Raw genomic sequence first — 25649 nt, 5'->3', positions numbered from 1 at the left:
CAAGAAGCTTTCTTGGGGAAGTTTGTCCCTAACAACTCCTGTGTGCCTTGACATTTATAGTCGTGGGAAGAATTGTGGATTGGGAGAAAGTAAGAGCAGCAAGATTTTAGAGCCAGACCAAGGTACAAAAATAATATAATGGGTAATGAGCGCACGTCTTAATGTCACTATGCTTCTCTGCTGACATAAACAATTTAAAAGTTATCTGCACGTCTAATATGGCTAGCACAAATCACCAGAACCTTAGAAAATACTTCCTTCAGCTGTGCACGGTGGCTCACGCCTGTAATCCTAGCACTTTGGGAGGCCGAGGTGGGCAGATCACCTGAGGTCAGGAGTTTGAGACCAGCTTGACCAACGTGGAGTAACCTCGTCTCTACTAAAAATACAAAATTAGCCAGGCTTGGTGGCACATGCCTGTAATCCCAGCTACTTGGGAGGCTGAGGCAGGAGAATCGCTTGAACCTGGGAGGTGGAGGTTGCAGTGAGCCAAGATTGCACCACTGCACTCAGCTTGGCGGCTGAGGTGGGTGGATCACCTGAGGTCGGGAGTCCAACACCAGCCTGACCAACCTGGAGAAACCCCGTCTCTACTAAAAATACAAAAGTAGCTGGACGTGGTGGTGCATGCCTCTAATCCCAGCTACTCAGGAGGCTGAGGCAGAAGAATCACTTGAACCTGGGAGGCGGAGGTTGCAGTGAGCCAAGATCAGACCATTGCACTCCAGCCTGGGCAACAAGAGCGAAACTCCGTCTCAAAAAAAAAAGGAAAGAGATCAGAATTACACTCTATGTGTTTTCTCTTCTCCCTCAAATTTCTTGGGCCGTCTTTGCCAAGAAGTCATCTGTGTTAGTCCATTTTCATACTGCTATGAAGAAATACCCAAGACTGAGTAATTTATAAAGAAAAAGAGGTTTAATGGACTCACAGTTCCACATGGCTGGGGAGGCCTCACAATCACGGTGGAAAGCAAAGGAGGAGAAAAGGAACATCTTATGTGGCAGCAGGCTTGTGCAGGAGAACTGCCCTTTTCACAACCATCAGATCTCATGAGACTTATTCACCATCACAAGAATAGCATGGGAAAACCCACCCCATGATTCAATTACCTCCCACTGGGTCCCTCCCACCACACGTGGGATTATGGAAGCTACAATTCAAGATGAGATTTGGGTGGCAACCATCCTATATATTAACCAGGGAAATGCTGAGTTTCTTCCATCTTAGCACATTTGAAACATTAGCTGTTTTACAAAGTACATGTCCTTGCTATCCACTCTATTTACACCAGCTCATAACCACAGCATTTTTCCATATCCTGGAATCTAGAAAAATGTTAGGTGTTCTAATGTCACCAAACTAATGGCACTATAAAATATTGATATGAAGTGCTATGTCAATGTGCTCAGTTAGAACTATATTACTCTGGGTTAAGACTGTGTGATTCTGTACTAAATGCAAGAAATAACTGGCCTTAGTCAGCAGGATGATGTCACCAATTTCTTATTAGAGCATGCATCCGTAAGTCTATTGAGACTGTGGAAGCAGAAGGAAGACTAGTAGACAAGTCTAATTTATCTTATCCATTGCATCTAGAACAGAGAGTCAATGTTAGTACATACTTAATGTATGTATTCAATGATATAACAAGTAATCAGGCAAATATCAACATTATAGAGACTTTAATATAGAAATGGATTCCAACAAAACAGTTTTATTAAAATAAGGCACAATGCTTGATATGGCAAAATTCACATAGAGGATTGGCTAATATAAGATCTTTTGTATGTCCTGGGGGAAGGGAAAGAAGGTGGTAGAATTGAAGTAGCCCAAATATTCTTTTAAGAACATTTAGCATTACAAGGCAATACATAAATTTGATATTAATATAATAAATGGTAACTTATCCTAAAAATAAAAACTGTTGAATCATGTTGCTGAATTACACTTATTTCTACCATTAAGTTTTAGTTATCTATTTATCTACAGATGTAGATACTCCAAATTCGCAAGATTTCAAATACAGAAAATTAAGAAATCAGATCATAAAAAGTAATTTGACCAAAGTAAAAGTATGTTTTCAGTATCCTTCGTTAATACTTTGACATCCCAAACTTTACAAAAACTTACAATGCTGGTTATTTAAAACTTTTCTCCCGTTATGTTTTTGTTTCTCATGAATACAAAGTGGGCTCAGAAATGCAAAAAAACCTCAACTGCAAGCACACACATCTTTACATGATTGTTGTAAAGTGACTGTTTAGGTTAATACTCTTTCTCAATATCACAATGTTAACAATTTAAGTTAGTGAAAGGATTCTCTTAAACATAAGTGGTAGACATAATTAACCAATTTAGTCGTTTTTGCAATACTGCAACAGCAATGTCAATCTTATCCCCACATCTTCCAATAGCTAGAACTTAAAATTAAAAAGTCTTATCCAATTTATTCACAGTCAAAGGAACAAGTACATTCTGGTGAATGCAGATGCTCTTTCCACCATAGTTTTGTGGTATGACAGTATATAAATAACCTTCATTAAACTAATATAATATACTTTAATATTTACTGGACTGAATACTGTCCTTTACAACAACTACTGAGAAAGACTAATGTTAGGTAAAAGTCTGGTAGCACCCAAATCAATATTGCCCTATGAGTGTTCAATAATATGCAGAGTTCATTAGTGAACTGTTTTTTTTAATAACAATTATTAGTAAATATAGACCAAGGGAGATAGAAAAAGAATGGGAGATATTCACATATAAAAGTATTCAAACATCTCACTTTCAACCTATATTACAAAGAAAACCAGTGGCAAAATACGCTAAGCCTTACCATATCTTCATATGATGCTATAAATATGAAGTTGGTTGGAAACTGCTGTCATTCTTTGGTGGCACCAGATAAATTTTTAAAATAATATATAAGAGAACGTATCTTTTCAGTGATTTTATTTCAGGGGACCCTGATTCTTATGGCTTTGACATTCTGGGACAGAATGCATGGTAGAGGTTCCCTCCCCAGAAGTCCTAGACTGATACACATTAGGCCATTTTATGAGAAGGAATCTTTCAGGATCACAGTCTTTTTCCCTCAAGTCAAATGAAAAAGGTAACAACGTTGTCACAAACAACTTATTAAATAATACAGATCTCCAAACTTTGGGTCTAGAGTAGAGGATTTAAGGCACATACTTCCTGACCACAACTGAAATCACTGATACCTTTAAAAAGATATGACTATGAAAATACAAAATTGCACATAATCTTTTATTTTTATTTTTATTTTTGGGATATCGAGTCTTGCTCTGTCACCCAGGCTGGAGTGCAATGGCGCAATCTCAGCTCACTGCAACCTCCGCCTCCTGGGTTCAAGCGATTCTCCTGCCTCAGGCTCCTGAGTAGCTGTGACTACAGGCATACGCCACCACACCCGGCTAATTTTTGTATTTTTAGTAGAGACATGATTTTGCCATGTTGGCCAGGCGGATTTCAAACTCCTGACCTCAGGTGATCTGCCTGCCTCTGCCTCCCAAAGTGCCAGGATTACAGGTGTGAGCCACCACGCCTGGCCCCAAATTGTACACTATTAAATTCATTAATGTTATACAGGGCATAACACTTAATATGGAAACAGGGACATTCAATATAGAAGGAATCAGAACTATGCCTTATAGGTCACATTGCATAAAAATCTATACAGTAGCTTTTACTATTGTTAAGTACCTGGCACAACTTAAAAAGCCCACTATTTTGGACTAAATGGAGAGTAATATTTATAATGACATAATAAAATCTCTACTTTTGGATAAAAAAAGAATCATTTAGGTAAAAATTAAATGTTCCTAACTAAATGCAGCTTAACTAACCTTATATATACATACTATAACTGATAGTTTTGTCTACCAAGGGTCTTATGAAAATTTAGGAATAATAACCATTAACTTTTTACATAAATAGCAACTGCTAAAATGCTTTAAAAGATCAAGTTTTATTTGCACTATTTGCTTACTGTTTTTTCTTTTTAACATAGTGAAAAGGTAAAACATTAACCAAGGCTACCTGTTATACCACAATTCCAGGTTAATGACGTATTACTTTCTCCCTTTGGGAACAGCAAGGTTGGCTGTAAGAAGATCCTATTACTTGCTGGCCCTTAATTATGGAGGGATATGGATGATCTCCCAATAGCAAACACTGAACAAATTTGGTGATAAAGGTTTTTGGATGGTAGTCAGTAGGCCACTCAATAACTTCATTTTAAAACAATTCACTATTACTTTAAAGGGCTTTCTTGGCCTAGGACTGTCCCTAGGTGTTTGGTGACTTCTCTTCTAGCCCTGTGGCTTCTAAAACACTCCAGCAATCAGCCTTTTCCTTCTCTTTTCTTGTTTAAATCTAATAGTTACAAAATCTGGTAAAACTGGTGTGCACTATTACAAAACATTATTGTGGATTGCTTTTTACTTTTATTTACACAAACACAAAAACTTCTCAAATTGAGGTACAATTTACAATGCAAATCTTTTTTTTTTTGTTTGAGACAGAGTCTCACTCTCACTCAGGCTGGAGTGCAGCACAGTGATCTCAGATCACTGCAACCTCTGTCTTCCAAGTTCAAGTGATTCTCTTGTATTAGCCTCCAGAGTTAGCTGGGACTATGGGCGTGCGTCACCATGCCAGCTAATTTTTGTATTTTTAGTAAAGATGAGGTTTCACCATGCTGGCCAGGCTGGTTGCAAATTCCTGACTGCATATGATCCACCCACTTCGGCCTCCCAAAGTGCTAAGATTACAGGTGTGTGCCACCGTGTCCAGCTAAGTCTTTACTTTCAAATGTGGTAACCTGAAGTTCTAAATATCAAGAATTTTTTAACAAAAGACACTTCAGCACACATTCAGAAGTAAAATATGACCAGTCGCCTTTGGATTTACCTCCACTACTCAAATACTAGAATACTGAGGACCCTGGCCAGCTGGTCCTTAATATTAGTCAGCCAATCCCTGGCACCCTGGAATCCATGTATCATATTCACTAATCTTCCTATTGCCCAGAATCTTAGCACTTATTTCACCAACTCAGTTTGGTGATGCTGAGAGAATTGATTCTAGGGATAAAGACTACTAAGAATGCACAGTGTACTAATTCCAATTTAAAATACTAGTATTGAAGAATGCCATTCTAAATATGTTAATGTTATGCTTAAGCAGTTTTATCTGTAGTTTTGGTCACTAAAATTGTCCAAGTAGAGCAACATCAAAAACTTATTTCATTATAAAAATTAGACTTCGCTAATTCTGTCTTTTAAAAACCCCAATTAAAGATTATTTACCGTAATTAAACACAAGTATATGACTTAGGAACTAAAGCGACAGACTGTTATTTTAAATACATAGTTAGCTATATGATTTGGGAGCTGATTATCTGGTTTCTAGATTATCGAGTCCCTTGTATCTGACTTCTGGTTAATTTCCCTAATCAGTTACGAGAAAAGGAAAGGTAGGAAAAAGAAACGGAAAATCTTAGAAATTATTAGCTGCTCTTACAAAACGTTAGGTCAAAGATTTATGAAAGATAAAACCAACAGCTAAACATATACTTCATTAAAAATTACCAAAAGACAACGGTACACTGATCATAGATTTTTCAACTATACATAGAACCATAACATTTTGTTGAAATAATACTGTGATATACATCTATATTCTTATATGCAAAGGCCAGAAACTCTCTGGTTGGACCTATTTACATCTGTAAAAGATGAAGCAGTAGACCTTCTTTCTAGAAAGTTGGAAAGGCTATGTAAGATTATATATTTACATACCTATCCATTTATTTTACGAAGACTAACTCTTAGAAGACTACTCAAGCAGTTGCTCAAGTCAAGTTGGTAATTGATTAGGAAGTAGGCATAAGCATTCAGGCCAAAAAAAGTTGGTCCTATCAATTCGAGTATTTTACTATGAATACATCATTTTCTATGAAAATATCTTATGTATCTTAGCTAAGTCACTTATTTACAAAACATTTTACATTTGTCACTTAGGCACAGCCTAAGTCATCTTTACCTTTCATAATTGTACACTCTGCAGTTTGCTGTGGCTCACATGGAGAAGTAAGCAAAGACTTTATACCTCTATTCTTTATACCTCTATTTTGTGATATAATCACCCATGTATTACTCTTCTAGCCAGTAGGAACATATTAGATTACTTCTATAGACACAGAAAATTTCTGAATCAAAAGGAAAACAAAATCTTACTACATTATAACAGGGTAAAGGTAAAGGGATTCATTCTATAGCAGCGTTTCACATCTGCAGTTCATGAAACTCTCATGTTTCATGAATTAATATACAAATAAACACATAAATCCTAAATCATGCTAGTTTCTTCTAAAATAAAAAATATATATATGAAAAAAACCCTAATACATGTATATGTTATTATACAACAATCTGCTTTTAAGAAATGGTGTGCCATGAATGCCAGAAATCAGAAAAGGTATCACCTGATGTTCTAATGCCTATCTGACCTGTATATTTGACATTTCTTACTGCATGTTTAACATTTAACAAGTGATGTTATTAGTTATTTAATGATTACCAGTAAGCATTTACTTTATATCAACTTATATTGTACTTAAAATTCAATTTGTATTGCATATTAAACTAGTTAATAAAAATTTGGTAATTTCTAATAGCAATTAATTTGTGAAACTATTTTCCTGCTATACATTAAGGATATAATATATTAATAAGTTTTTTCTATTTTATTACTACTTTATTTTTGAAAATGCTTCCATAGTTAAAGTAGTTCTGGAAACTGTTTTATTAGGTATAAGGACAATGACAACTTTTCCCCATTTTTATTTGGCTTGTTGTGATGTTTTTCTAGTTTTATTAGTTTTTCTTTAAAAAGTAGAGAAAGATGGTCCAGTACGTGACATGGGCAAGAGTCATATTTTTTCCCTACCCATTTAATGCAAGATATACAGAAGCTTTCCTAGCTTACATCTCTTTTAGAATTTTTTGTTAAAAATTCTTACTCTGTCTTATGATGACCAGACTGATCAAGACTATGGCCTACCATTAAGTGTAAAAGTAATGTGCTTATAAGGGATGAGTGCACAAAGTATTAAGAGGGCCATGGATATCAGATATACAGTTATTTACCTAGTTCTGCTAAAGAATATTTTTAAATGTTCTGCATGGTATGTCAGGTTATATGTTGCTCTGGCATTATTTCTTGAATACATTTTTATATCCTTGCTGGATTAAGGCACTATAACAATCATTGCTAGATTATATAAGGTTAATAGCAATCCTATAGAACAAAGGAAAAGAATGAAAAAGTTTTAATATCCCACTTAACCGTTATATGCCTTACTTCACCAGTTAGTTTGTCAGAAAGGTTTACGTCCTGTGTAACCATCTGTGAGCTTCTCTGAACTAATCTAGACATACAGGCAATAAAAAAAGGGAGGGTTATTCCTGTTTATGGCATATAATACATATATATATGGCACATATAGTATATATGGTATATAGTGTTCTACCTAAACCCAAGGGCAACTCTGGCAATTATAGCTTTGATTATTTCTCACTTTCTCGATCTCAACTGCCAAAAGGTATACTACTTATGGCTTATTGTAGAACTGCTCTTCAAAAGGTACCATTCTGCTTTCTGATTCAGGCAAAACTTGAGTGAAAACTGCAAACCATCAGCCAAATGTGGAACTATCATTCATAATAAATTATGTTAAAAGAATCCAAACATGGGACTGGACTCATTCCTGCTGAATGGGTAGATGAAACACAAGATGTTTTATATCATCCCAGACTCTTTCATGAACACTTAAGATGAAGATAAGGTTTCTAGTGAACAGTGAACTTCAAGCTCTGTTTTCTTATCTAACCGCCTTTGCTCAGTTTTTTAAGTATTTCACACCAGTGTGCACTCCTATTCAACCAAGAAGAACTTTCTGCATTCTGCGTGCAGCAACACTAGCTTCATCTTCTGAGTCAGATTCACTCTGGGATGTGGAGCTGTGAGAGGCAGAACTGCAAGGGGAAGAGCATTCTGGGGAACACAAGTAGTGCATCAGTGGGAGGCGATACTTCCCACAGAAGTCCACAAATTTAATTTGTCTGACACAGCAGTCAAAGTAGACTCCTAAAGAGAAGAAGGAATACAAAGTAATCATTACAAAGCAAGGAACCAATTTCTTTTTCAGCCCTTTCTCCAGTGTTCTGGAGAAACCTCACATACCATTTTCTGTTATGAATCTTAAGCAGAAACAGTACTTGCTCGTATAGCTGTCTACAAGCCTCCTGGAAGGTCTTAAAGGTAGAATCTGGGTGTAAAGAGGTAAACAGGAAATTTATCTTAAAGGGAGCAGGTACAGAAAGGACACTGTGTACCTAGCTTCTTTTCTCTGGGAGACTTGGGGCAATGGCTGATGGAGATTTTAGGATACCTGAGGTGCCTTTTCTCTATTACCCAAGCCACCCCCTTGGTACTACCCTACAGTCACAGACTAAAACAAAACAACATAAAAACTCCTTTAATAATTATCTTAAAGAATTAGTATACAAAAAATTTTCAGAAAGGGGATGACTTTTGGTACTCCTATTCTTATGTACTGGGAAGGCAAAATTGAAAGAAATAAAATGTCATTTTAGATTTCCAAAGACTGTAAATCTTCAGGCCTCAGATCTGTTTCACTGATGATCTCACTTGATTCTCATACAATTACACACCTTCAGGTAAACTGAAAGTAATATCTGGCCCTTTTGATTCCTAGGTTAGTGCTCCTCGACTGTGGCCCTTTAGTTAAGTAAAAACAGAGCTAGAGCCGAGAGGAAAGCAGATGTTGCCGTGCCTCTGGATTCTAGTTGGTCCTTAAAATGATACTGCAAATCTCTAACAGACAAAGACTGTCACAATGGTTGCAGTATAACCAGAACATCTAGAATTTTGGTCCAATCACCTCTCTGGAGAGGAATCTCAAGCTCTATACTCTGCCTAAGTTTCTTCTGGCATCAAATACTGTGTGTTTATCACATAAGGGACTAAAATTAAAAGATGTGGTCCAAGCAAAGGAAAAACAATGAATTCTACTTCTATTTTTTTTTCCTGATATCTCAACTAACCATGTAGTTTTTTTGATCTTGTAGTAAATATAAAAAAGGGGAAATTTGTGGTATATTACTTGGAATGATTTAGGAAAGTAGATACATTCAGTAAGTTGGTCAATCAAAAACTGATAATAAATCCCCCAAAAGTAGATACATTCAATAAGTTGGTCAATCAAAAACCGATAATAAATCCCCCAAAATGTGTTAGCTTCTCGAAAACAGATGAAAGAAAAAGCATTATGGGAGATACGATGAACTAAAGCAGTATAATACTATCTTGTGATTTATAAGATTTCAGATTATACAAAGAGAAAAATATCTCTGAGAATATAAAAGTACTTTTAAGTTAGTTTAATAACTAACAAATTTGAGGGGGAAAATGTCTAACAGATTATCTCAAATTTTAAACTGATAATTTTTTTTTTTTAAAGAGACAGGGTTTCACTCTGTCACCCAGGCTAGAGTGCAGTGACATGATCACAGCTCATGGGAGCCTTGAACTCCTGGACCCAAGCCATCCTCTTACCTTAGCCTCCTGAGTAGCTGGGACCACAGGTACATGCCACTATGCCCAACTAATGTTTTTATTTTTTGTAGAGACGGGGTCTCGTTATGCTGCCTAGGCTGGTCTCAAACTCCTGGGCTTAGGAGATCCTCCTGCCTCAGCCTCCCAAAGTGATGGAATTACAGACAGGCATGAGCCACCACACTCGGTCTTAAGCTGGTAATTTTTAAAGCATTTTTGTTCCTAAGATAAATGGCACACCAGTATACTAAAGAAGTCATTAAGGAAATATTTAAGAGAGAAAAGAGAATTCCTGTAGAGGTCCATTTCCAGAAAAGCATGAATTCAAAGAAGAGATTTAGACTTTCAGGCCTGAGGGTCTGGTGTGAATGCTGCCCTATGTGTTTTCCTCTGTCACTGTGAAAGCTAATTCAGGAATGGAGAATCACAGAGAAAAGCGTAAGCACTTTGAACTTGGCACAGTGCTGCAATCTCTACTTCTAAGAGTGGGTGGCCAAAAATGACCCAGAGCATTATCTTTTTTAAACTCAAAGTGTCTTTTTTATCTTTTAACAATCTTTGAATAATTTGATAATTTTCTCCCTTTTAATGTTGTAATAGCTTCAAGACAAGATCGGACTGCCAGAGAAAGTCTCACATGGTTTTGAACATCATTACACAGCATTTCCTCAGTACCTACTGGATTTTTTAAAAGTAGTCTTTTATGAAGGAGCCAAAGTAAAAAATGACCTACTATCAGTCAGTAATTCTCACCCACACACCCTGGCACTTCAGGCTCTTCACAACCTGGACTCAACGTAGCTTTCCACTCTCATTACTCCCCTAACCTTACATTTGGGGCAAATTACTACTCATCCAACAGTCTGCCCCATACTCTTCCGTCTCCACTTTGTATTCTCCATCTGAAAAATTTCCTATCCTCAATCTTACCCTATCAAAATCTAATTCATACCTCAATAATTAGCTCATTGTTTCCAGATCTAATTAAATGTACTCTCCCCCTCCTTTGATTTCCAGAAGCATTTTGAATTCCTTGGGATACTTACCTGACTCTGCCTTATATCATTTGCATAATTCTCTCCAAATGCTCTAAACTCAAGACATTTTGAACCATGGACTTAAAGTAACATAAAGTTTTGTGTACAATCTGTAACTGGCACACATTCAGCCCATTCTCATACATCTTGAATCATACCCTATTAAATCTGATACAGGGAATGGTGGGTCTAAGAAAATATCCTTCAAATAAATATAAAAGGTGTCCAAACATTTTAGGAACAGTTTTTAAACAATTAGAACTGCTTATACTTCCTTGAGTTTCCTCTCATTTTACCATCTTGATTTATTATCTTGTGACAAGACAGGATTAGACTTCCCGGGTATGTTCCTTATGTATGAATCCTAAAATATTATGAAAAATAATTCTTAAAAAAAACCCAGAGTGAAATGTCTTTTTCATAAATGAGTGAAAAAATAAAGGGAACAGAAATAGAGACAGCTTTTGTCTGACTTCTAGACTTAATTAATTTTAAAAAGAGCTAAATGAGTGGGAAACATGAATACTGAATTAACTTACCTCCACATTTTGGGTTTGGGCAATTGCTGGCTGAACCCAAGTATCTAAGAAGATTCCCAGGAAGATCATAGGGAGTGTAGGAAATATTTCGGATCTTAATGGTCCGTGCAGCTAATTCCAGGAGAGTTGGAGGATCATAGGTTAAATCTCTAACAAAACGAACAACCAATGGATTTCCTCGTAAACTCAACTCTTCCAAATGAATAAGGTTGAGGATCTCCCGCGGCAGATATGTCAGCAAGTTATTGTGAAGACTTAGGGAACGAAGTGAATGCAACCTAGAATAAATGCAGTATAAAAACCAATGGCAGTAAGCAACATAACTAACAAAAATATTGAATATATGTGTATATACAGAACTTGATTTCCCCTTAAGAATGAGCAATTAATATTATGGTCAACTGAAGTAAAACAAAAAGGTGCTGAAACTAGATCAAAGTGCAGATTTGTAAATGTCATGGACTTTTGTCCTTAGAATCTTGGCGAATTTAGAATACTTAGAGAGTGTTCTGATGTGCTAACTGCTATAAAAGCTAGATTTGAAGATTAGGGGTGGGCAGTGGGCATGCTTTTTCATTTAGATAACTAAAAAAGGAAAGATTTCAAATGCAACAGAAATTAAAATCCTTCACATTATAAAGCCTAATTAGGATATAAATGTTTCATATCAAATATAAAATCACTAAAAGTCCCATAAAACCTAGGGAAATAAATGCTAACGCTCAATTCTTTGATTACAGAATAGACTGAATAATATTTTGAGGAATAAACCAGAGCATTTAAAAGCGAAATTTTAAAAACCCAGCTCGCAGCAAACCTCAGAACTATAATTAACATGTATCACTTACTTTGAGAATATCTAATTCTTTTCTACATATAAAACATGTGAGTGAATACAAGACAATAATTACTGAGCACAGATGTCTGTGTATATACAAATGCCTGGAACTACTCACTGTGAAAGCTGAGGAGGTACACTTTGGATTTTGTTGTCACATAATACCAAGTAATTCAGAGAAGGCAGATTTCCTAATTCTGGTGGGATTTCTTTAATGAAATTTCCTCCAAGATATAAGCACTCTAAACTGCAAAAATAAATGAACAAAACCAAAAAAGTAAATAAAGTTGAAAAAGATACCCCATTGTGTCTACTACAATAAACACGTTTCATCTATTTATTCAGCAAATGTTTTACTTAAGATTTGCTATGTTCTATCCAGTCTCTAGAGAAACAATGCAATTTTCAGGGAGCTTATACTATAGCTAAGCAGACAAGACAGACCAATGTTAGATAACTTTACAATGAAACACAAAACAAGGCCAAAAATAGGCATTACAATACCAAAATAAGAGGGACAAACCATAAATGGCATTAGGAGTTGAATGAAAAGGAAGATAAAAGTTTTAAAAAGGCCACAGTAGTTCTGAATGGAATAGGCTTCCCCAAAGGGCTGTGACTTCAGCTGGGCTATGGACTTAGCCCATTTAGATGAGAAGAGAGAGTACACTTCAGGTTGGAGCAGAGGGCTTGTTAGGCACAATGAATATACCTTTTAATAGAAGAGAATTCATCTTGAGGAATCAAAGATTAAGGTTGTAGAGAGACCAGATTACAAGAACCCTGAATTCTATGCTAGTATGCTTGGATTTGATTGATGCCCTGACAGGCAACGGGAAAACCACTACCTTGTTTTTGAACAGACTTTAAAACTATGAAGTCTCTACATTTCTTCTTTGCTCTTATTATAGCAATTACATACTTCAGAGGCTGTGTAAATTGCCCACAACTATAAAATCAAAGTTCCAGGTAATTATACTGTTTTCCAACAATAGGTTAACATTTTAGACATGGCATATATTGCACCAAAATAGAAAAAAAGGGAGTACTCTTTGATGATTACTGTCGAAAGGCTTCCTTCAAAAGATTTTTGCAGGGGGTAGCACAATCAGTTCTATATATATATGTGTGTGTGTGTACACACACACACATATACATACACATATATAGTATACAAACACATACAGATTTCTTCTCCCAATACTGTATTACTTTTATCTTCCTGTTAAATCTGCTAACTCAGTAGAACCACTGTTTTTTCAAAACACCTTTAAATGTGGGAGAAAACAGCCTACTAAAGTATTACCTAAACTTCCACAGTAAGAATTCCCTATGATATTTTTAAAGCTATGGAGTCCTGATCCCATCCAGATGCACTAAATCAGAGTCTCCCTCCCTTGAATTGCCTGTGAAGTGGGAGATTTTAGAATATAAGGTGTAATTTTAACAGATAAAGCCAAGTTACCTTGTGCAGTCATGGCTATTTACAAATCCATAACTGGCATTTAAGAGCACTCCTTAACCTACAACTTTGCCAACACCTAGTATTATCACCAGCATTTATTTATTTATTTACTATTTGATGGTATAAAAAATGGTACCATTCTGTGTTTTTAATCTGCAAATCTGTAGGTCCCTAACTATTAGTGAAGTTTAGCATCTTTTTATAGTTTTAGACATTTGTATATCTTTAGAGAATTACCTATTCATATCATTTACCTATTTTTCTCACGAATTATACAGCTTTATCTCACTGATTTGTTGGGAGCTCTACTGTTGTTAAATACACATATTCTGCATAACTTTGTTCCTTTGTGGCCTCGAGCAAGGTCTATTTTCATTCATGTATTATATGTACAAAAAGAACATGTAGCTATTATGATTGAGCTCTTAACTGAGTAAATTTTTTTCTCTTATTATTTTGCCTTCTAGCTCTGGTGATTAGTCTCCTACTATAAACATGATTTTCCTTCTTCCCTTAGAGTCCTGTCAATCTTTGCTTTCTTTCCCATTAATATACAGAAATTATACTACAGATACATTCAAGCTCATTACTGCTAAAAACTTCCTGAAGTGAGCCTTAATTCATATGAAGCATTTCTATTTGTTCTTTTTTTTTTTCTTTTTTTTGAGACAGACTCTCACTCTGTCGCCCAGGCTGGAGTGCACTGGCATGATCTCAGCTCACTGCAACCTCTGTCTCCCAAGTTAGGTCAAGCAATTCTCCTGCCTCAGCCTCTCGAGGAGCTGGGATTACAGGTCCCTGCCACCACACCTGACTAATTTTCACCACGCCTGACTAATTTTTGTATTTTTAGTAGAGACGGGGTTTCACCATGTTAGCCAGGCTGGTCTCAAATTCCTGACGTCAGGTGATCTGCTCACCTCAGCCTCCCAAAGTGCTGGGATTACGGGCGTGAGTCACCGTGCCCGGCCTCTATTTGTTCTTTTAAATACATTTTGCCCTGAAATCTATGTCCTCTGATTATCAACACTGCTTACCAGTTTTATTTTTATTGGTATTTATTTCATTCAATTATTTCATTTAATCCCAGCTCCACAACTTGCCAGTATAAAAATTTGGGCCAGTTACTTAATCTTGCAGCATATTATTCTTTTAAAAATGGAATAATATTATCTATCATATAAAATGCCCAGTTAACAAATATGAACTAACACCCACAATGTGCCAGGCACCATTCTAGGGAATAGAATGCAAATAAGTTCAAGTTCTTGACCTGAATAAGTTTACATTTTAGTGAGAAGACAGACAATAAATTGATAACATGTCTATTATGCCAGATAGTTTTCAGAGTCACAAAGAAAAAGGGGGAACAATCAGAGAGTGATAGAAGTGACACTCTAGAGAGGGTGGTCAGAAAAAGTTTCTCTTAGGAGATGACATCTGAACGAGATCTAAATGAAATGACTGAGTACAAACCCCAATGGAAAAGTGATTGGTGTGTTGTGAAACAGCAACACAGCCAGTTTGAGTAGACGAGTAGATTAGAGTGACTGAGGTGGGACTGTGGTCATCAAAGAGATCAGGGAGGTAGCCTAGGAAGGCCACATCACTGAATGCCCTTTGGGCCTCTGTAAGAGCATTTTGAAAAAACAGTTCTGAACAAAGCCTAGTCATTTAACTTGACTTTTTAGAAGGATCACTTTGGCTTTTGAGTGGCAAACAACTGGAGAAGTGGTTAGGGGAGCACTGTAGGCAGGAGTAGGAGGAGGAAAAGCAGATTGGAGCCTAATCCAGTACTTCAGACGAGAAATGACAGATTTGCCTGGTACATCATTTCCTATCCCTTTCCTTATAACTTATTGGTGTAATTTTATTTTAAGTGTAAATCTTTATAAATGGAGCATAACTGATGATTGATGTTCAGACTTGTGTTTTCTATTATCATGGTATCTCCACATACTTTTTCCCTTTAGTTTTGCTTCTTATTGTGCTCCTCAAGGTTCTTTTTGTTCTTTTCCCTCTACTTCTACTGTTTTGAACTGTATATGCTATTTCTATTTTGCTAGGAGTTACCTCCTTCAATTTTCTTTGTACTCTCTCTCACTCTCAAACACATACCCAGGCTCTCTTCTGTCCTTCTCTTCGTATGATCTTCTAGAATTAGTTCTACTCTGATTTTCTACTAATTTATTTTATTTCCAATTAGTAATTGATTCAGATTTATCAATATGTTTTACCAATTTGTTCATCTTTTTTTTTGAGGCTTATTTCTTTTAAGGTTTTTCTTGGAGTGTATCCTTTAGAAGTTCTTTCAGCAAGAACTCATGATTGTTAATCTTTGAGTCCTTTGTCTCTGGCATTTTAATTTTTCCCCCTCACTCTTGAGCAATAGTTTAGCTGGGCATAAAATTCTAGGTTGGCAGTTACTTTTCCTCAGCACTACGAAGATGCTGCTCCATTATCTTATTACAGCCAATATTACTATTGTTCCTTTGCAGGTAATCTTTTTTTTTCTTTCTTCAATAGGAGTAAGGATTTTTTCTTATTCATCTTTAATGTTCTAAAGTTTTACTATGACACGTTAAGATATCAGTTTAGAGAGCTCCCTTTCTTTGTGGGAAATTTCAGCCACTATCACTTCACACATTGTCTTTCTTTCATCGTCTTTCTAGAATTGCTCTTAGCAGTTTATTTTTTATTTATTTTTTATTTTTTGAGATAGAGTCTTGCTCTGTCACCTAGGCTGGAGTGCAGTGGCACGATCTCGACTCACTGCAACCTCTGCCTCCCGGGTTCAAGCAATTCTCCTGCCTCAGCCTCCCGAGTAGTTGGGATTACAGGCGCCCGCCACCAGGCCTGGCTAATTTTTGTATTTTTAGTAGAGACGGGGTTTCACCATGTTGGCCAAGCTGGTCTCAAACTCCTGACCTCATGATCTGCCTGCCTCGGCCTCCCAAAGTGCTGGGATTACAGGCATGGGCCACCACACCCGGCTGCTCTTAGCAGTTTTAACTTCAGGATCTATCCTCTATGTCTTAATATTTCTTTCATACTTTTTATTTCTTTATCTCTTTAAGCTGAATTCCAGGAAAATAACTCAGTAAAATCATTCAGCTTATGGATTCATTCTTCAGCTGACTTCTGTTCACCTTTTAGTCTAGTTAGTTAGTTAATAATTATATTTTTTCATTTCTAGAAACTCCAATTGCGGTTTTCCTAATTGTCAGTTTTAAAACTCCCTATTCTTGCTTCATTGATGAAGTTCCTTCCTTTACCTCTCTGAAATTAGTAAATGTACTTAAAAATTCGTTGCAGATTGCCTTATTACAGATATTTTCTCAAGTATAATTTTTCTGTCTTTCATAATCTCAGCCTTCCTTGATGTGTGGTTATTCAAAATGCCAACTTGAATCAAACATTTTGTCTTTTTAAAAAATATATTAGGCCAGGTACGGTGGCTTACACCTAATCCCAGCACTTTGGGAGGCTGAGGCAGGCGGATTACTTGAGGTCAGGAGTTCGAGACCAGCTTGGCTAACTGGTAAAATACCATCTCTACTTAAAAAACAAAAAACAAAAAACAAATTAGCCAGGCGAGGTGGCAGGCACCTGTAATCCCAGCTACTCAGGAGGCTGAGGCAGGAGAATCACTTGAACCTGGGAGGCAGAGGTTGCAGTGAGCTGAGGTCGCACCACTGCACTCCAGCCTGGGTGACAAAGTGAGACTGTGTCTCAAACAAACAAACAAATATATGTATTAATGACACTTTAAAAAAACATATTTCTGATCGTGTAAAAGCTTTTCAAAATTCCTCTTTAGACTTAAAATGTTTAGAAAAAGTAAGCTGATAACTTTGATTTTATGTTATTTTCTTTCTCTTCCAAGATTATCTTGCAGCAAAAGTCACCTGGTTACAAGATTGAATTCTCCTACTGCAAGTGCTTAAGCATTGGTGAAAGAAGCTCCTAGGCAGGGTTTTAAAAATTCTACCAAGTATGGCATAATTTACCGCCCAGTTACTCAGAAATCCCTATTTTTCAATGATGATAGTTACTTGAATAGAATAGAACGGAACAGAAAGGAACAGAATATTTGGAGTTCAAATAACAAACTACTAGGTTCCTGGAAAAGGAACTATTTCAATGAGAAGACTGAGGGAAAAAAACTAAGCAAACTTCGAAGTCCTTTTTACAAAGGATTTGATAGCTAAATAATAACTTGCAATATAGTTTAGAGAGGGAGGTAAAAAAGTGAAAAAAAGGAAGAGTGAGTCTGAGGGCAAGTGTAAATGTTATCCTTTCTATTTGCTTAGGTCAGTGTTATGGATTGAATGCCTGTGCCCTCCCAGAATTCATGTTGAAACCCTAACTCCTTAATGTTAGGGTATTAAAAAGTGGGGTCTTTGGGTGGTAACTAAAGGATTAGATAAGGTCAACAGGGTGGAGCCCTCATTAATGGGATTAGTGTCCTTCGAAGAGTCCCAAGGGAACTTGCTTCCTCTCTCCATCATGTTGATGTAGCAGGGAGGCACTGCTGGGGCTGCACATTCCATGGAGTTGGGGGGCGCCCTGCCCCTTCTGTGTAGGGACCAGAGCTCCCCAGGTGCAACTGTGGTGGCGCAACCTGCAGCTGCAGACCCAGGCCTCCTGCTCTACAGAGCAGGGAGAAGCCCCACCCTCCTGGGTGGGGCTACAGCCACCTAAACTGCAGCTGTGGATCCGAGCCTCCCTGTGCTCTTGGGGGAGGGCTAGGAGCAGGCAGAATCTGCCTTCCTGCAAGCGGCTGCAGCTGTCCTCCCAGGTGCAGGAGCTGGGTATCTCTGCAGCCTGCACCCTTGGGGGCCCCAGGAAGGATTCCCCCCCTCATCCCTGCAGGCTAAAGGGTGTCTTCTCCGGCTGCCTGGCCTCTCTCCAGCCCCTGCTCCAAGATGGGAGTGGGAGCTGGGGCTGAGCCAGGGGTCCCATGAATGGCAGCAGGAGGCAGATTGATTCCTGGGCAGAAGAAGTGGGTCCCCAGTAAGGCCCCACCTTTGGGTCAGGGAGGGCCTGAAGGCTGGTGGCCAAGCTGCCAGTTGGGCAGACAGGAGTATGGACTCCTGGTGCCTCTTCCCACCCACCCATGGTTACCCATGGACTAATCAGCATGTACTTCCTCCCCTCTGAGGTCCACAAAAGCCCTGGGCTCAGCCAGAACAGGGCAGAAGAGGAAGAGGACAGAGAAAAGATGGGATGGGGTGACCAACTGCAGAGAGAAGTATCCTCTCAGCTACGACCTGTCGGGAGAGAGGAACTGCCCTCTCTGCTGAGAGCTTCAGAGACCTCCAAGAGCTTCAGAGACCTGCAGAGACATTCAAATGACTTGCCTGAGGAGAGGGGCCATCCTCTCCCGCGCCTCTTCTCTACTGAGAGCTGAACACTTGAAGGGACGACCTGCCTACAGAGAGGAGCTACTCACTCCTCTGAGCTGTTCTAACACTAAATAATACTCTTTTTCTTCACCCTTCACTTGTCTGCATATCTCATTCTTTCTGAATGCAGGACAAGAACTTGGGCAAAAGTGCCATGGCCACAGAGGTTTCCGGCCAGAAAAATCAACACCCCAGAGATCCCATAACAATGTGAGGCCACAGTCAGAAGATTGCAGTCTATGAACCAGGAAGAAAGCCCTCACCAGACATCAAATCTGCCACCACCTTGATCTTGGAACTCCCAGCCTCCAGAACTGTGATACATAAATTTGTATTGTTTATAAGTCACTAGTTTATGTTTTCTTATAGTAGCCTGAACTTATTAAGACAGTCAGGAACCAAGAAAAACTAGTCTCTGGTGGTCATTTGCTACTCAATGTCTTCTTTCAATGCTTTGGAAGTGGATGGGGAAGGTAGACGGAAAGGATGCCAAACATTAGTAGTTACCTTGACTTTGGCAGAAAAGGATTTGATGTTCTAAAATGTAACTAAGGCCATGATTTTGCAATTACGTAAATTCTCTTTTGCAACTGATGAATAACACTAATCAAATTACATAACCATCATATTAAATTTACAGTTTCAGGCTTATTTTTTACTTTCTAACTCAAATAATTTCCAAATTGCTAGGGACTTGACACCTTTTGATGATTTGTGGGAATCAAATTTCTGTAACATACTCTACTGTTTCCAAATACACTTTTCTGTAAGAAGGAAACTGTTGTTGAATTTGTAGCAAAACTGTAGGGTTTAAGTTCTTATGGTTATCAATATTGCAACTCTGTTAATTAGGGTTGGAACAATTCTATTCTTTCAGTACTTGAGGAATACAGAAAACAAGAAAAGTACTCACTGAATTTATGGAACGAATTATTCCTTTCCTGTTTAGCATTAATATATTGACCTTAAAATTGTCTCTTGAAAAATAAGTCACGTTTCCAATCCTTAGGGATACTGCAGTGGATGCCTTTTCTCTATCAAGTACAATGACTCACTGAAAAAACAGGCTAGCACAGGTAAAATTAGAAAATGCTTTCTGCTTCTCCAATCAAATAAAAATGACACCGAACATCATAAAAATATACATTAAGCTGGGCACAATGGTTCACGTCTCTAATCCCAGTACTTTTGGAAGTTGAGGCAGGCGGATCTCTTGAGGTCAGGAGTTCGAGACCAGCCTGGCCAACATGGTGAAACCCCGTTTCTACTAAAAACAAAACAGAACAAAATTAGCCGGGTATAGTGGCAGGTGCCTGTAATCCCAGCTACTTGGGAGGCTGAGGCAGGAGAATCACTTGAACCTGGGAGGCAGAGGCTGTAGTGGGTGAGATCGCGCCACTGCACTCCAGCTTGGTGGACAGGGTGAGACTCTGACTCTAAAAAAAAAAAAAAAAAAAAAGAAACAACAACAACAACAAAAAACAACCAAATAACAACAACAAAAAAACCCAAAAAACAAGCAAAAAAATACATTAATCCTATCTTACATGGTTGGTTAAAGGGAGATGGAATTAAAGTAAGATAGGAATGCACAAAGAGGTAGAAAACAGAAAGGAAAAGAAGCAGAAAGATAAGAACATCTGTAGATAAAGAATGTTTTCTTGAAGTAGCATCTTTGTATTAAATGATTTTCAAATACTAACACCACAGGATTTTAAGGTACCTATATGTTCAAAAGCAGACACACAAATAGATACTTTAAGTTCTAGGGTACATGTGCACAACATGCAGGTTTGTTACATATGTATACATGTGCCATGTTGGTGTGCTGCACCCATGAACTCATCATTTACATTAGGTATATCTCCTAATGCTATCCCTCCCCCCTCCCAGATGCACCATCTCTTGATACTTGCCCCAAATTAAGGCAATAAAAAACGTCAGAGGGATGATGTTGAGAGCCAGTGAAAAACTCAGTATGTGACCCTAAATATGGAAAAGTGTTTTCATTTAAACTTTACTGCATTCTATCATCTGGCTGAGTCATCTATCTCTTTCCTAAGATATCAACCTATTGTACACTAACTTCAAAACATTCCAGAGCATTAACTTTTAGCTTTCGTTTTGTCACACCCTCCTATTTCAATCTTTCAAAACCACATCAAACAGATGGTGAGAGGCATCATGAACAGAAAAAGGAAGGCATTACTTAAGAAGAAAAGATTGTAGAAGAGTACTAATGAGACTCAGTTGTGCTCAAACCTACTCTCCAAATATCTAGCATACTGGATTTGCCAAACAATCCTGAAGTTTTGTTTACTTAAATAAAGTCTATTGGCCATTGAGTGATAAGCTATTAAGCTCTTCCTCAATTAATGTCTAAGCTGAGAAGAATAAAAGGTATGATTCAGAAAAATAAGTCAGAATATGAATTATACCTACTTTTTCAGCATTATATAACAAAAACAAATTTGCCTATATACTATAGCCAAACAATTATATTTATTTGCTGAAGATTAAACACATTTTGATGGAAAGTATCTACATCCACAACTGCACGGTTCACACTGATAGCCTAATTTACTCCAGGAGAATGAAGTTAATCATAAAAGTAAGTAAGATTTTCAACATCTACTTATTTGTTATACTTTGAAAGTGATCCTTCAGAAAATGTTAAAAAAAAAAAAAAAAAAAAGATTTTGCTACTAGGGGAAAGAATCGATAGGGTATAGAAAACATAGATACCCTGCTAAATCTGGAGAGGTCAATGACACCAATTAAGCCATGAGTATTCATTTGTTAATTCTTTCCTTAAATGATGAAGAGTGGAAGGAGTGGGGGAGTTTTCATGCATTATATAGTCTGTACTATTTTAATAATTGCTCTTACAGAGGACACGTATCTTCTTAATGTGCCAAAACACTAGATCTGGTTTAAAAAGCAGCATGGCATACAGTATACAATATAAATCAGAGTAACCAATGAAGTCTAGAGAATCCACAGATTTTCTAAGAGAAGATGGTATTCTTGGACAGGTAGTTTAAGAGACTAAACCTCCACCTCTACATTTTTGAAGCTTTAATGCATCATATTAGTAGTGAAGAGTTAGCAGTGTTTGAGGGCTGAACCACATAACTCTTACTTGTCACTATCTGGCCTCAAGCAAAGTCACTGATAATAAATCTCAGTCGCCTCATCTGAAAATAGAAGGCTAAAAATCGGCTCATTGCCAAGGCTTTTTCGAGCTCAGAGTATATTTCTACACAACCCTTTTAACTTACACTCAATCAGAGTTTATATTTGGAGCATAGCCTAAACCTTTACCGATTCTTAGCAGTAAAGAGAAATAAAGCATGTAACTGAAAAATGAAAACAGTGACGTTAAAGATATCACACATTACTGGAGTCAAAGACACAATGAACAATAAACACAGATAGCACAGTTGTTAGCCCAGAAAATTGAGTCAGAAAATCAGTCAACTACGTGAATGACTTTGACAAATCCTCCTGATCACAAATCCAACAGTACAGAAGTCCAAAGATTCAAGTTCTAGGGTGGGTGCAGTGGCTCACACCTGTAATCCCAACACTTTGAGATGCAGATGGGTGGATCACTTGAAGTCAGAAGTTTGAGAACAGCCTGGCCAACATGGCGAAACTGTCTCTACTAAAAATACAAAATTAGCTGGCGTGATGGCACGCTCCTGTAGTCGCAGATACTTGGGAGGCGGAGGCAAGAGAATCACTTGAACCCAGGAAGCAGAGATACAGTGAGCCCAGATCATGCCACTGCACTCCAGCCTGGGCAACAGACTGAAACTCCGCCTCAAAAAAAAACAAAAAACAAAACAAAACAAAACAAAACTCACGACCCTCCAACCCCTCGACAAAGATTCGGGTTCTAGTACTCTGCCACTGTGCAGAATTCAAGGGTCTGGAGTCATAGACCACAGAGGTCAAATACAGTTCCAACCCTTAGTAGCCTTGTAATCTTGTGACTTAATTTCTCTGAGCCTCAGTTTCTGCCTCTGAAAAATGGGAGCACATTATCTCATGGGATCACTGTGAGAATTAAAAAGCATATTTAGCACCTATGACAGGATCTACTGCATTGTAAGTATTAAATAAATTGGATTTTTGCCTACTTTTCTCTCCATAAGATGGAAATAATACTTTCCCTAGGTTCCTGTTAGTATATTAAGAAAATTCCAAAGCTGGAATTATGTAACATTAAAATTAGAAGGAACCAAGGGCTGTCAATTTTACCTCTAAATCTTTTCTCCATATCTTCCATTTCTTATCATTTACCCTAGTATCACCCTGGTATAAGCTACCATCATCTCTCGTCCTACTACAATGACCTCCTTCAAACCAGCCCTCAAAATCTCCATCTCTTCACCCTCTCCTCACTCCATTCCTGCACAGCAACAAGACACATGCTTAAAACTCTCTCACGTGCACTCAGAATAAAATCCAAACTTTATGGTAGCCTTCAAGACCTGACATGGGCTGACTTGCCCGAATTTATTTTTGCCACTTTCCCTCTTACTCACTTCCCAGTACAATGTCCTTCTTTCAGAATTTTAGTAGTTACCCTCCTTGCCTCTGGGCTTTCCCATGTGCCTCTGTCATTTTGTCTCAAGGCATTCTGTAGGTCTTCATAGAACTCATAACCACTGTAATTAAATAATGAGGTTCACAGTTAGTTGTTGAACGTCTGTCTCCTGGATCATGTTCACCATTGTATCCCCAATACTTGGGACAGTGCCTGACACAGGGCAGGTATTCAGTAAATATCTATTGAAGAGTAAACAAACAGACATCTTAACCAAATGCTTCATTTTGTAGATTAGAAAGCTACAGTTAGGATATGCTACAGTTAGGATACAAGTGACTTGCCTAAGGCTGAGGCACCAAGAGTTCTTTTTTCCCAGGCCAATATTCTTTTGCTACACTTAACTCTGAGGTCCCTTCTACCTTTAACATTCTATTATCTCTGAAAATACAATAAAGTGTGAAAATATCTTACAGATGGAAGATACCTCTTTTTCATTTTGTACAATACATTTCGCTCTATTTCCCACTCCCCCACCGGGCACTTTTATTATCCTGTTTCTCTGCTTCCTCCTAAAGTTAAATTTAACATATTTACTACATAATCTAGTAGGCGAAGCAGATAATTCCTGTAAACAAGGAATTATATCCAATAAGGTAAATGCAACGGCAGGATGAATGAAGCACAGAGAAAGTACAGTATAGGCTGTACTTTTTTGTGCAGGGAGTAGCAAAGAAAAAAATTGTTGTGCAGGGAGTAGTAAAAAAGGAATTACAGAGATGATAACTTGAGATAGCTTTTGAAGGATGATAGGCGTTTGCCAGGTGAAGGAAACATTCCAAGCAAGGGAAACAGCACGTGTACAGAGGCACTGCATCCATTCAACACATACTGAGTGCCTACCAGCAACTCCAAGCTGCTTTCTCTACGGGGAAAATGGATAGGTCACTGAACTCCACAAATGGTAGTTGGTACTGCCACAGAGAAGACGAAGCTGCAAATGTAGTGGAAAGCAAGGGTCAGGTCAGAGCACCTTGTATGCCATGCTCAAAGGCATGTACTTTGATCTATAGAGATGGAAAACCACGGAAGACTTTTGAGCAAAGAAGTGACAAACTCTGATTTACATCTGTTTTGAGTTCCCACTCAGTTCGGATTACGCCCCAGATTCAATAAGGAAGACAGAAAAAATGCCTCGAGAATCCGCACAGGCCAAACACAACATACCAAACGGCCACACAAACGATCATACGAGATATTTACAACAACTTGCTGAGATGGTTGGGCAGAACTCACTACCGCACAGTTAAAGACAAAGCTTGGAAATAGTTACGTGACAAATGTGAGGCGTCCAGGCCCGGCGCCCCAGGGTTCCCGGACACCGCCCGAGGCCTCCCCACCCTCCGGCACACACCCGCTCACCTCTGCAAGTTCTCGATCTCAGCCGGGATGCTCTGCAGCTGGTTGCCGCCCAGGCTCAGGGTCTGCAGCGCACGCAGCTCTAAGAGCGAGGCAGGCACCTCCTGGAAACAGTTGCCGCTGAGGTTGAGTACCTGGAGGCTGCGGCAGAGCGGCGACTGAGCCAGGCCCTTGGGCAGCGCACTGGGCCCGCCGAGCCGGTTGTTCTTGGCCAGCAGCGTGCGCAGGCCGCGCAGCGCGAGCAGCTCCGGGCCAAGAGCGGTCAACGCGTTGCCGCTCACGTCCAGCAGCTGGAGGTGCGGAAAGCCGCTGCCCAGCGCCCGCGGCAGCGACACTAGACGATTGTGAGGCAGCAGCAGCCGCAGCAGTGCCTCCCGCGCGCCGCGCCGCTCCTCGCCCCGCGCCTCCAGCTCAGACTCCAGCGTCTCAGTGGACACGCTGAGGCGGGACCAGTTCAGTTCGGCCTCCCCGGCCGTGACCACCGCCGCTCCGGCCTCCTCCATCCTAGCCACCGCACGGCGCTTGGCGCTGGATTCCCCAGAGCGCCGCGCGGCGTCCACAGGCCGGGAGCTCCGCTGCGCCCCGGAACCTGAACCAAGAGCTGAGTCGGAAGTGGCGCGGGCGGGCGCTAACCCTGCGCGCCTTGGCCGAGTCACGCGACGCGAGGCCCTGGGTTGCGCGCGCCGCTCCGGGGCGGGCTCTGCCTCACGAGGCGCGG

At 38.8% G+C, this 25649-nt stretch overlaps 1 protein-coding gene across 2 annotated transcripts; it reads right to left on the bottom strand.

The window, feature by feature from the left end:
* Nucleotides 1-1668: 1668 nt before the first annotated feature.
* On the bottom strand, nucleotides 1669-25617 carry LOC105470320 (leucine rich repeat containing 58). Of its 2 annotated transcripts, XM_011722179.3 has the most exons (5): nucleotides 24935-25617; nucleotides 23511-23633; nucleotides 12203-12331; nucleotides 11247-11524; nucleotides 1669-8179 (listed from the first exon to the last, which is right to left on the bottom strand). In XM_011722179.3, the coding sequence occupies exons 1-5, from the start codon at nucleotides 25432-25434 to the stop codon at nucleotides 7971-7973; spliced, it is 1239 nt and encodes a 412-aa protein (XP_011720481.1). In that variant the 5' UTR covers nucleotides 25435-25617; the 3' UTR covers nucleotides 1669-7970. The 2 variants fall into 2 exon arrangements, with proteins under 2 accessions (XP_011720481.1, XP_011720482.1); XM_011722180.3 differs by lacking the exon at nucleotides 23511-23633.
* Between the last annotated feature and the right edge of the window lie 32 nt (nucleotides 25618-25649).

The sequence above is a fragment of the Macaca nemestrina genome, chromosome 2, assembly GCF_043159975.1.
Source record: "Macaca nemestrina isolate mMacNem1 chromosome 2, mMacNem.hap1, whole genome shotgun sequence".
Lineage (NCBI taxonomy): Eukaryota > Metazoa > Chordata > Mammalia > Primates > Cercopithecidae > Macaca > Macaca nemestrina.
This window is presented reverse-complemented; position numbering and strand designations above follow the sequence as displayed.